Source organism: Psammomys obesus, unplaced genomic scaffold (genome assembly GCF_907164565.1).
Source record: "Psammomys obesus unplaced genomic scaffold, mPsaObe1.curated_primary_1811, whole genome shotgun sequence".
NCBI lineage: Eukaryota > Metazoa > Chordata > Mammalia > Rodentia > Muridae > Psammomys > Psammomys obesus.
The window spans coordinates 21,914,385-21,927,059 of record NW_026585895.1 but is presented as its reverse complement, the minus strand read 5'-3'; the positions used below and the strand labels follow the sequence as shown (position 1 = coordinate 21,927,059).

Sequence of the window (12,675 nt, the reverse complement as noted above, 5' to 3'; positions counted from 1 at the left end):
GGGAATCGGCTGGGTCCACTCTCGGCTGCCCAGCCAGAACCCGGAAGAAATCCTGGGTAACGCGGGCTTTGGGTCTCCGGGCTGGTGCCGCAAACCTGCGTGTCCCGATCACTTTCCCAGGCTGATCGGTGGGCACAAGGGTGCTTGAGACTGAGAGTCCCAGTCGCAAGAAAACTCCATGGGGAAGCAAAGTTGCGAGTCTGATCACGGGTCACCCAGTCTTTCCCTGGAAGGTCTCGAGGACCGCGGGTACCCGCCGCCATCACAACTGAGCTCCCGCCGCGGAGAGCTGAGCATCCAGCTCACCGGTACAGAGGAGCTGCGCGCCCCGGTGCAAAAGAAACTGAGAATCTCTGTCCAGAGAGGGCCCCACAGGGAAGAAAGAAACCATGCTGCTGGGGTCACCCAAGCTTTGCCTGGGGAAAGTCTAGTAGACCACAGATTGCAAACAGGCAAGTACGCCCAGCAATCACAGATCTGGGCCCAAGCAGGGAGCACAGAGTTATTAGGAACCCAGCTCCCGCAGACTAGCAGGCGGGCGCACGCTCCGCCAGCCCAGAGGCCTGCTTTGTACCAACTACTCCTTACAGACAGAACTGTGTGCCCCAAAACACCAGAGTCTTAGAGTCACTGTCTGGAAAAACCCTCACAAGGAACAAGGAATGAGGCAAAGGGGACGGACTTAGGCAACCCAGTATATCCCCAGAAAAGGTCCCACAGACTGACCCAACCCAGGGAACTGCTGTGCCCCAGATAGCCTGCTGTTACCAGGAGAGCAGTACTCACCTGCCACAGATTACCTCTTGGGTTCTGGGGCACAGAGCCCCAACCTCAGACCTACAAAAGACCGGGAACCCTGAGATCAACCCCCAGATACTGCTCCAAGGGGCAACCAGTTATCCCTAACAAAACTGACCAAACCACGGGACACACAGGTTACAGCAGCTGATCACTAAATTTACAGCAAGAAACCCAGAAGCAGGGCAGCTGTCTCCAGGACTTCTCCTGGTGAGAGGAGAGCCCTCTTGACTAATCAGGACCACAGTTACCACCCAGGTCTCTATGCCTGAGGTGAGCTGTAGCAACTCCTGAAAAACACCGGCCATCCAGTGACTATACCCAAAAAGCTGAGAAGGCTTCCTTCAGGAAAAACCATCTTCCTGCCAAAGGGATTCTCTCCACTACAAGAGTCCAGGAACAACCAGAAACTAACTTCAAACAACTAAGATAGCCCAATGGGTAGAGGACAGCGTAAAAGTTCAACCAACAAAAGCCAGAGCAATATGGCATCTCCAGAACCCAGTTATCCAGGGGCAAATAGCCCTAGACAACCCAGCATAACTGAAATTCAAAGAGATGACCTAACATCTATGCTCACAAAGAAGATAAGAGAGGAAACAAATAAAATATGAAAAGAAATAGAGGAAGCTGCAGCCAAACAGTTTGTAGCCTTTAGAGAGGAAATGCTTAAATCACTGAATGAAATAAAAGAATCAGTGGATTGTTCAAACAAACAGCTGAAGGAATTGACGGAAAAACATGAAAATACAGTCAGACAAGTGAAGGAAACCAACAAAATAGCTCAAGACCTGACAATAGAATTGGAAAAATTAAAAAAAAAAACAACACAAATGGAAGAAATTGTGGAGAGAAAGAACTTAGGGAAGAAAGCAGGAACTACAGAGGTTCCTGCTTTCAATAGGCTACAAGAAATGGAAGAAAGAATCTCAGGTGTGGAAGATACAATGGAAGAAATAGATGTATCTGTCAAAGAAAATGTTAAATCTAAAAAATTCCTGACACAGACCGTCCAAGAAATTCAAGACAACATAAAAAGACAAAACCTAAGAATAATAGGAGTAGAGGAAAAAGAAGATTCCCTGCACCAAGGCCCAGAAAATATTTTCAACAAAATCATTGAAGAAAATTTTTCCAAGTTAAAGGAGAGGCCAATAAGAATACAAGAGGCCTATAGAACACCCAATAAATTAGACCAGAAAAGAAAATCCTCCTGCCACATAATAATCAAAACTGTAAGTATACAGAGCAAAGAAAAAATACTAAAAGCTGCAAGAGAAAAAGGCTAAGTAACATATAATGGCAAACCCATTAGAATCACACCTGACTTTTCAACAGAGACTATGAAAGCCAGAAGGGTCTGGACAGATATCATGCAGACCCTAAGAGAACAAAACTCTCAGTCCTCATAGACGGAGAAATCAAGATATTCAATGACAAAAACAAATTTCAACAATACTTACAAACAAATCCAGCATTACAGAAGACACTAGAAGGGAAAATACAACCCAAGAAAACTAGCTACATTCAAGAAAACACAGGAAATAAATAACCCCACTACAGTAAAACAAAAAACGACCAAGCACACAACCATATGACCACAGCCAACATCAAATTCAAAGGATCTAACAGCCACTGGTCATTAATCTCTCTCAATATTAATGAACTTAATTCTCCAATAGAAAGACACAGACTAACAGAATGGATGCGTAAACAAAACCCAGCAATCTGTTGTATACAAGAAACACACCTAAGTCACAAAGATAGACATTACCTAAGGGTAAAGAGATGGAAGACGGCTTTCCAAGCAAATGGATCCAAGAAGCAAGCAGGAGTAGCCATTCTAATATCTGATAAAATAGACTTTCAACCAAAATTAATCAAAAGAGATGGGGAAGGACACTTCATACTCATCAAGGGAAAATTCCACCAAGAAGACATCACAATCCTGAACATCTATGCCCCAAATACAAGGGCACCCACATTTGTGAAAGAAACATTGATAAAACTTAAACCACACATAGATCCCCACACACTAATAGTGGGAGACTTCAACACCCCACTCTCAACAAAGGACAGGTCAACTAAACAGAAATTAAACAAAGAAACAATGTCATGAATCAAATGGACCCAACAGACATTTACAGAACTTTACACCCAAACACAAAAAAATTTACCTTCTTCTCAGCACCTCATGGAACCTTCTCCAAAATAGACCACATAGTTGGTCACAAAGCAAGCCTCAACAGATACAAGAAGATTGAAATAATCCCTTGTATCCTGTCTGATCACCATGGAATAAAGCTGGACCTCAATAACAACAGAAATAGCAAAAAGCCTACACATACATGGAAACTGAACAACTTGCTACTAAAAGACAGCTGGGTCAGGGAAGAAATAAAGAAAGAAATTAAAATCTTCCTAGAACTCAATGAAAATGAAGACACAGCATACCCAAACTTGTGGGACACAATGAAGGCCGTGCTAAGAGGAAAGTTCATAGCACTAAGTGCCTTCAAGAAGAAATTAGAGACAGCGCATTCAAGGAACTTAATGGCTCACTTAAAAACCCTAGCAAAAGAAGAAGCAGACACACCAAAAAGGAGTAGACGGCTGGAAATAATCAAGCTCAGGGCTGAAATCAATCAATTAGAAACAAATAAAACAATTCAAAGAATCAATGAAACCAAGAGCTGGTTCTTTGAGAAAATCAACAAGATTGACAAACCCTTAGCCTAGCTAACTAAAAGGCAGAGAGACACCACCCAAATCAACAAAATCAGAAATGAAAAGGGGGACATAACTACAGACACTGAGGAAATCCAAACAATAATTAGGACTTACTTCAAAAGTCTATATGCCACTAAATTTGAAAATCTAAACAAAATGGACAATTTTCTTGATCGATTTGACTTACCAAAGCTGAATCAGGACCAGGTAAATCAATTAAATAGTCCTATATCCCCCAAAGAAATAGAAGCGATCATCAAAAGTCTCCCAACCAAAAAGAGCCCAGGACCAGATGGCTTCAGCGCAGAATTCTACCAGACCTTCAAAGAAGAGCTAACACCAATTCTCTTCAAACTATTCCACAAAATAGAAACAGAAGGAACATTACCATACTCATTCTATGAAGCCACAGTCACCTTGGTACCTAAACCTCACAAAGACTCAACAAAGAAAGAGAATTTCAGGCCAATCTCCCTTATGAACATTGATGCAAAAATACTTAACAAAATACTCTCAAACAGAATACAAGAACACATCAAAGATATCATCCACCATGACCAAGTAGGCTTCATCCCAGGTATGCAGGGGTGGTTCAATATACGGAAATCCATCAATGTGATCCAACATATTAACAAACTGAAAGAAAAAAAAAACACATGATAATCTCCCTAAATGCTGAAAAAGCATTTGACAAAATCCAACATCCATTCATGTTTAAAGTATTGGAGAGATCAGGGATACAAGGCACGTATCTAAACATAGTAAAGTTGATATACAGCAAGCCTATAGCCAACATCAAACTGAATGGAGGGAAACTTAAAGCAGTCCCACTCTAATCAGGCACAAGACAAGGCTGCCCACTCTCTCCATATCTCTTCAACATAGTCTGGAAGTCCTTGCTAGAGCAATAAGACAGTTGAAGGAGATCAAGGGGATACAAATTGGAAAGGAAGAAGTAAAATTATCACTATTTGAAGATGATATGATAGTATATGTGAGTGACCCCCAAAACTCTACCAGGGAACTCCTACAGCTGATAAACACCTTCAGCAAAGTGGCCGGATAAAAAATTAACTCAAAAAAATCAGTAGCCCTCCTGTGTACAAAAGACAAAAGGGCTGAGAAAGAAATTAGGGAAACAACACCCTTCACAATAGCCACAAATGACATAAGGTACCTTGGAGTAACCCTAACCAAGGAAGTCAAAGACTTATATGAAAAAAATTTCAAGTCTCTGAAGAAAGAATTAGAAGAAGATATCAGAGATGGAAAGATCTCCCATGTTCATGGCTTGGCAGGATTAACATAGTAAAAATGGCCATCTTACCAAAAGCAATCTACAGATTCAATGCAATTCCGATCAAATTACCAACACAATTCTTTACAGACCTGGAAAGAAAAATTCTCAACTTCATATGGAATAACAAGAAACCCAGAATTGCTAAAACAATCCTCTACAATAAAAGATCTTCTGGAGGTATCTCCATCCCTGATCTTAAGTTGTACTATAGAGCAACAGTTTTAAAAACTGTATGTTACTGGCATAGAAACAGAATGGTGGATCAATGGAACCGAACAGAGGACCCAGAAATAAACCCACACACTTATGGACACCTGATCTTTGACAAAGACGCCAAAACCATACAATGGAAAAAAGATAGCATCTTCAACAAATGCTGCTGGTCCAACTGGATGTCTACATGTAGAAAAATAAAAATAGATCCATACTTATCACCCTGCACAAAACTGAAGTCCAGGTGGATCAAAGACCTCAACATAAAACCAGACATATTAAATCAGCTAGAAAAAAAGTGGGGAATACCCTAGAACTCATTGGTACAGGAGAAAACTTCCTGAACACAACACCAACAGCACAGGCTCTAAGAGCAACAATCAATAAATGGGACCTCCTGAAACTGAAAAGCTTCTGCAAAGCAAAGGGCACCATCATCAAAACAAAGCGACTGCCTACAGATTGGGAAAGAATCTTCACCAACCCTTTATCTGACAGAGGACTCACATCCAGTATATATAAAGAACTAAAGAAGCTGAAAAGCAGCAAACCAAGTAATCCACTCAAAAAATAGGAAACAGAGCTAAACAGAGAATTCTCTGTAGAGGAACATCGAATGGCAGAGAAGCACTTAAAGAAATGCTCAACCTCATTAGCCATTAGGGAAATGCAAATCAAAACAACCCTGAGATTTCACCTTACACCCATCAGAATGGCCAAGATCAAAAACTCAAGGGACAACACATGCTGGAGAGGATGTGGAGAAAGGGGAACCATCCTCCACTGCTGGTGGGAATGTAAACTGGTACAACCACTCTGAAAATCAATCTGGCGCTTTCTCAGACAACTAGGAATAGCGCTTCCCCAAGATCCAGCCATACCACTCCTAGGCATATATCCAAAAGAGGCTCAAGTACACAAAAAGGACATTTGCTCAACCATGTTTGTAGCAGCTTTATTTGTAATAGCCAGAAGCTGGAAACAACCCAGATGCCCCTCAACTGAAGAATGGATGCAGAAACTGTGGTACATCTATACAATGGAATATTACTCAGCAATGAAAAATAAGGATCATGAAATTTGCAGGTAAATGGTGGGATCTGGAAAGGATCATCCTGAGTGAGTTGTCTCAGAAGCAAAAAGACACACATGGTATATACTCACTCATATAAACATACAACATAGGATAAACCCACTAAAATCTGTACATCTAAACAAACTAAGCAAAAGAGAGGACCCTAACTAAAATGCTCAATCCCCATCCTGAAAGGCAAAGAGAATGGACATCAGAAGAAGAAGAAAACAGGAAACAACCTAGGAACCTGCTACAGAGGGCCTCTGAAAGCCAGAAGAAGAAAACAGGCAACAACCTAGGAACCTGCCACAGAGGGCATCTGAAAGCCTCTGCCCTGCAGACTATCAAAACAGATGCTGAGCCTGATATCCTGTTGGGCAGAGTGAACGGAATTTTATGTAAGAAGTGGGAAATAGTAAGAGCTGGAGAGGACAGGGTCTCCACAAGGAGAGCAACAGAACAAGAAAATTTGAACACAGGGAACTTCCCAGAGACTCACACTCCAACCAAGGACTATTCGTGGAGATAATCTAGAACCCCTGCACAGATATAGCCCATGGCAGTTCAGTGTCCAAGTGGGTTACATAGTAATGGGAAGAGGGACTGCCTATGACATAATCTGATTGGCCTGTTCTTTGATCACCTCCCCCTGAGGGGGGGAGCAGCCTTACCAGGCCACAGTAGAGGACAATGCAGCCAGTTTTGATGAGAACTGATAGACTAAGATCAGAAAGGAGAGGAGAACCTCCCCTATCAGTGGACTTGGGGAGGGGCATGCATGCAGAAAGAGGAGGGAGGGTGGGGCTGCGATGGGAGGAGGGAGGGGCTTATGGGGGGCTACAAAATGAATAAAGTGTAATTAATAAAAAATTAAAAAAAATAATAAAAATACTAAAAAATAGTGTCAGTGCTTGGCTCTCTCCTATGGGATGGGTCTCAGGTTGGGCCAGGCATTGGTTGGACATTCTCTCTTTCTTTGCTCCATTTTTATCATTGTACTTCCTGTAGGCAGGGTAGATTTTGAGTCAAAGGTTTTGTGGGTGGGTTGGTGTCCCCCATTCTCCAGTAGAAGTTCCTTCTTGGTAGGAGGTGGCCCCTTCAGTCTCCATGTCCCTCCCAGCTAGGAATCTCAACAAGAGTCACACCTACATTCTCTGAGGAGCCTACTGTGTCTTAGGTCTCCAGCTTGTCTCAGAGATGTCCTTTCCCCTCGGTTTCCCTTTTCTCCCCCAGCCCTCTTGTCTCCCACCTTTTTTCTTCCCACATCTGATCCCTGCTTTCGTTCTCCTCCCCACACTCCTTCTTACCCAGTTTTCTCTCTTCATCCACTTTCAACATCCTTTCTGTGTGGGAGTCAAGTATCCTCCCTTGGGCCCTCCTTGTTACTTGGCTTCTTTGGGTCTGTGGATTATAGTAGGCTATCCTGTATTATATGGCTATAACATTAGATGGCTATTATATCCACTTATAAGTGAGTACATACCATATGTGTCTTTCTAGGTCTGCGTTACCTCACTCAAGATAATTTTCTAGTTCCATCCATTTGCCTGCAAATTGCATGATTTCCTTGTGTTTATTTTTTTCTTTATTTTAACTTTTATTTATTTATTTATTTATTATTTATTACAATTTGTTCACTTTGTATCCCGGCTGTAGCCCCTGCCTTGTCTCCACCCAGTCCCACCCTCCCTCCTTTTTCTCCACCTATGCTCTCCTAGTCCACTGATAGGGGAGGTCCTCCTCATCGCCTATCTGATCCTACTCTATCAGGTCTCATCTGGACTGGCTGCATAATCTTTCTCTGTGGCCTGGCAAGACTAGTTCCCTTCCCCAGGGGGAGGTAATCTAAGGGCTGGCCACTGAGTCCATGCCAGACACATTCCCTGCTCCTCCTACTAGGGCACCTACTTTGAGGCTGATCTGCCTATGGGCTACATCTGTGCAGGGGGTCTAGGTCCTCTCCATGTGTGGTCTTGGTTGCAGGACATCCTGCACCCAGAGTTTTTAGCTCTGTTGGTCTCCTTGTGGAGCTCCTGTTTCCTCCAGGTCTTTCTATCTCCCCCTTCTTCCCTAGGCTTCTCTGCATTCTGCCCAAAGTTTGGCTATTAGTCTCAGTATCTGCTTCGATACCCTGCTGGGTAAAGTCTTTCAGAGGCCCTCTGTGGTAGGCTCCTGTCCTGTTTCTTGTCCTCTCCTACTTTTGATGTCTATCTTATTTGCTCTTCTTAATGAGGATTAAGCATCTTCCCAAGGGTCCTCCTTGTTGTTTAGCTTCTTTAGGACTATATATTTTAGATATTTATCCTATACTATATGGCTAATATCCACTTATAAGTGAGTATATACCTTGGGTGTCTTTCTGCTTCTAATTTGCCTCACTCAGGATGATCTTTTCTAGTTCCATCCATTTGCCTGCAAATTGCATCATTTCCTTATTTTTCATAGTTGAGTAGTATTTCGTCGAGTAATATACAATAGTTTCTTTATCCATTCTTTGGTTGAGGGACATCTGGGTATTTGTTTCAAGTTTCTGGCTATTACAAATAAAGCCGCTATGACCATAATTGAGCAAATGACCTTGTTTTATGGTGGAGCATCTTTTGGGTTATATGCCCAGAAGTGGTATAGCTTGAGGTAGAACTGTTACCAACTTTCTGAAAGAACACTAGACTGATTTCCAAAGTGGTTGTACAAATTTGTATTCCCACCAGCAATGGAGGAGTGTTCCCCTAGCTGCATATCTCTCCAGCATGTGCTGTCACTTTAGTTTCTGATATTAGCCATTCTGACTGGTGAAAAATGGAATCTCATTTCATTGGAAAGGAAGAAATTAAAGCATTGCTATTTGCAGATAATATGATAGTATACATAAGTAACCCTAAAAATTCAACCAGAGAACTTCTAGAGTTGATAAACACCTTCAGCAAAGTGGCTGGATACAAAATCAACGAAAAAAAAAATCAGTATCCTTCTTTTAAACAAGTGATAAATGGGTTGAGAAAGAATTTAGGGAAACAACACTCTTCACAATAGCCACAAATAATATAAAATATTTTGGTGTAGCTCTAACCCAGCAAGTGAAAAACCTGTATGACAAGAACTAGGTCCTTGAAGAAAGCAATTAAAGAAAATATTAGAAGTGGGAAAGGTCTCCTGTGCTCACAGATTGGTAGAATTAACATAGTAAAAATGGCCATCTGGGGACTCTCCTTGCAGCGGCGGCCTGGGTGCGGAGTCCGGAGCTGCGGCGGCGAGTCATGGCTGGACAAGCTTTTAGAAAGTTTCTTCCGCTCTTTGACCGAGTATTGGTTGAAAGGAGTGCCGCCGAAACTGTAACCAAAGGTGGCATCATGCTTCCAGTAAAGTCTCAAGGAAAAGTTTTGCAAGCAACGGTAGTGGCTGTGGGATCAGGCGCGAAAGGAAAGGGTGGAGAGATTCAACCGGTCAGTGTGAAGGTTGGAGGCAAAGTTCTTCTCCCAGAGTATGGAGGCACCAAGTAGTTCTAGATGACAAGGATTATTTCTTATTTAGAGATCGTGACATTCTTGGAAAGTATGTGGACTGAAATCATTATTGAAATGGTGTCACATGAAGCTGCCCATTCCACCGATATTCTGAACTATTTCATCATGTAAATAATTTCATTGCCTCCCTTTTATAATAAACTGACGAAGCCTAAAAAAAAAAAAGGCCATCTGACGAAAAGCAATCTACAGGTTCAATGCAATTTCTTTCAAAATTCTAAAACAATTCTTTACAGACTTTGAAAGAGCAATTCTCAACTTCACATGGAAAAATAAAAGACACAGTATAGAGTAAGTAATTCTGTAAAAAAAGAACTTTTGAAGTTATCACCATCCCTGGTTTCAAGTTGTACTACAGAGCAAAAAGAATAAAAACCTCATCGTATAGGCATAAAAACAGACATGTTGATCAATGGAATTGAACACTCGGAAATAAACCCACACATATGAATACCTAATTTTTGACAAAGAAGCCAAAACAATACAATGGAAAAAAATGGGGCTAGTCTAACTGGATGTTTGCATTCAAAAAAAATGCAAATAGATCCACATTTATCACCATGCACAAAACTCAAGTCCAAGCAAATCAAAGACCTCACTAAAACCAGAAACACTAAATCTATTAGAAGAGAAAGTGGGGAAAAGCCTGGAACTTATTGGCACAGGAGACAACTTTCTGAACAGAACACCAGCAGCACAGGCTCTAAGATTAACAATCAATAAATGAGACCTCATGAAACTGAAAAGCTTCTGTAAGAAAAAGAACACTGTCAATAAAACAAAACAGTAGCAACAGATTGGGAAAATATCTTCACCAATCCTACATCCAACAGGATTTTTTGGCTAATACCCAAAGTATATAAAGAACTCAAGAAGTTAACACCAACAAACAAACAACTCAATTAAAAAATGGGGTACAGAGCTAAACAGAGAATTCTCAACAGAGGAAACTCTAATGGCTAAGAAGCACTTAAAAATGTCTAGCATATATAAAGATCTAAAGAAGTTAAAAAGCAATAAATCAAGTAATCCAATTAAAAAATGGGTATGGAGCTAAACAGAGAATTCTCTGTAGAGGAATATGGAATGGCAGAGAAATACTTAAAGAGATGCTCAATATCCTTAGCCATCAGGGAGATGCAAATCAAAATGACCCTGAGATTTCACCTTACACCTATCAGAATGGCTAAGATGAATAACTCAAGTGACAACACATGCTGGAGAGGTTGTGAAGAAAGGGGAACCCTCCTCCATTGCTGGTGGGAATGCAAACTGGTACAACCACTTTTGAAGTCAATCTGGCACTTTCTCAGACAATTAGGAATAGTGCTTCCTCAAGATCCAGCTATACCACTGCTAGGCATATACCCAAAATTTGCTCAAGGACACAACAAGGACATTTGCTCAACCATGCTTGTAGCAGCTTTATTTGTAATAGCCAGAACCTGGAAACAACCCAGATATCCCTCAATGGAGGAATGGGTACAGCAATTGTGGTATTTTTACACAATGGAATACTACTCAGCAATCAAAAACGAGGAAATCATGAAATTTGCAGGCAAATTGGATCTAGAAAAGATCATTCTGAGTGAAGTATCCCAGAAGGAGAAAGACACATGGTATATACTCACTCATATAGTCCTATAAGATATGATAAACATAATGAAATCTATATACCTAAAGAAGATAAACAAGAAAGAGGACCCAGAGTAAGATGATCAATCCTCACTTAGAAAGACAAGTGGGAGGTGCATTGGATGTAGGAGAAAACAAGTAACAGGACAGGAGCCTACTGCAGAGGGCCCCTGAAAGACTCTACCTAGTAGTGTATCAAAGCAGATACTAAGACTCATAACCAAACCTTTGGCAGAGTGCAGGGAATCATATGAAAGAAGGGGGAGTTTGTATGACATGTAAAGGATAGGAGCTCCACAAGGACCAAATATATCTGGGCACAGGGTTCTTTTCTGAGATTGACACTCCACCAAGGACCATGTGTGGATATAACCTAGAACCTCTGCTCGGATGTAGCCCATGGTAGCTCAGTAACCAATTGGTTTCCCATAGTAAGGGGAACAGGAACTATTTCTGACAGGAACCCAATGGCAGGCTCTTTAACCTCCCCACCCCCCAAGGGAGAAGCAGTCCTGCTAGGCCACAGAGGAGGACTTTGCAGCTAGTCCTGAAGATACCTGATAAAACAGGGTCAGATGAAAGGAGAGGAGGTCCTCCCTAATCAGTGCACTTGGAAAGGGGTGGGGAGGAGATGAGGAAGGGAGATGGGAGGGAATGAGGGAGCGAGATACAGCTGGGATACAGAGTTAATAAAATGTAACCAATAATAAATAAATAAATAAAATAATGTTCTAGGTGCATAGTCAACAGGAAAATGTAAATCAGACTACTCTAGTGAGATGATCTTGTCTTTTTTTTTCTTTCAGTTTGTTTAAATGGTGGGTTGCATTGATGGATTTCCGATGTTGAACCACACCTACATCCCTGGGATGAAGCCTCCTTCATCATGGTGGACAATGTTTTTGATGTATTCTTGGATTGGTTTTGTGAGTATCTTTTTGAGTATTTTTGTATCAATGTTCATGTGGGAGATTGGTCTGAAATTCTTTTTCTTTGTTTGGTGTTTTTGTGGTTTAGTTATCAGGGAGACTGTGGCCTCACAAAATGAGTTTGGCAATGTTCTTTTATTTTGTGGAATAGTTTGAGGAGTGTTGGTATTAGCTCTTTTTTGAAAGTCTGATAGAATTCTGCACTAAAATCATTTGGCCCTGAATTTTTTTGGTTGAGACTTTTAATGACTATTTCTATTTCTTTAGGGTTCATAGATCTATTTAAATTACTTACATGATCTTGACTTACAGTTAGTAGGTGGTACCTATGAAGAAAATCATACATTTCATTTAGATTTTTGCATATTGTGGTGTAGAGATTTTTGAAGTAGGACCTAATGATTGTTTGGATTTTGTCAATGTCTATCATTATGTCCCCCTTTTCATTTCTGATTTTGTTAATTTGAATAC

General features: G+C 41.2%; 1 protein-coding gene across 1 annotated transcript; it reads left to right on the top strand.

The window, feature by feature from the left end:
- The first annotated feature begins 9,323 nt into the window (after positions 1 to 9,323).
- On the top strand, positions 9,324 to 9,776 carry LOC129671531 (10 kDa heat shock protein, mitochondrial-like). Its single transcript, XM_055600576.1, is given in 2 exon segments — positions 9,324 to 9,611; positions 9,614 to 9,776. Coding segments are annotated over 2 exon segments (306 nt in total). The 5' UTR covers positions 9,324 to 9,373; the 3' UTR covers positions 9,682 to 9,776.
- The last annotated feature ends 2,899 nt before the right edge of the window (positions 9,777 to 12,675 follow it).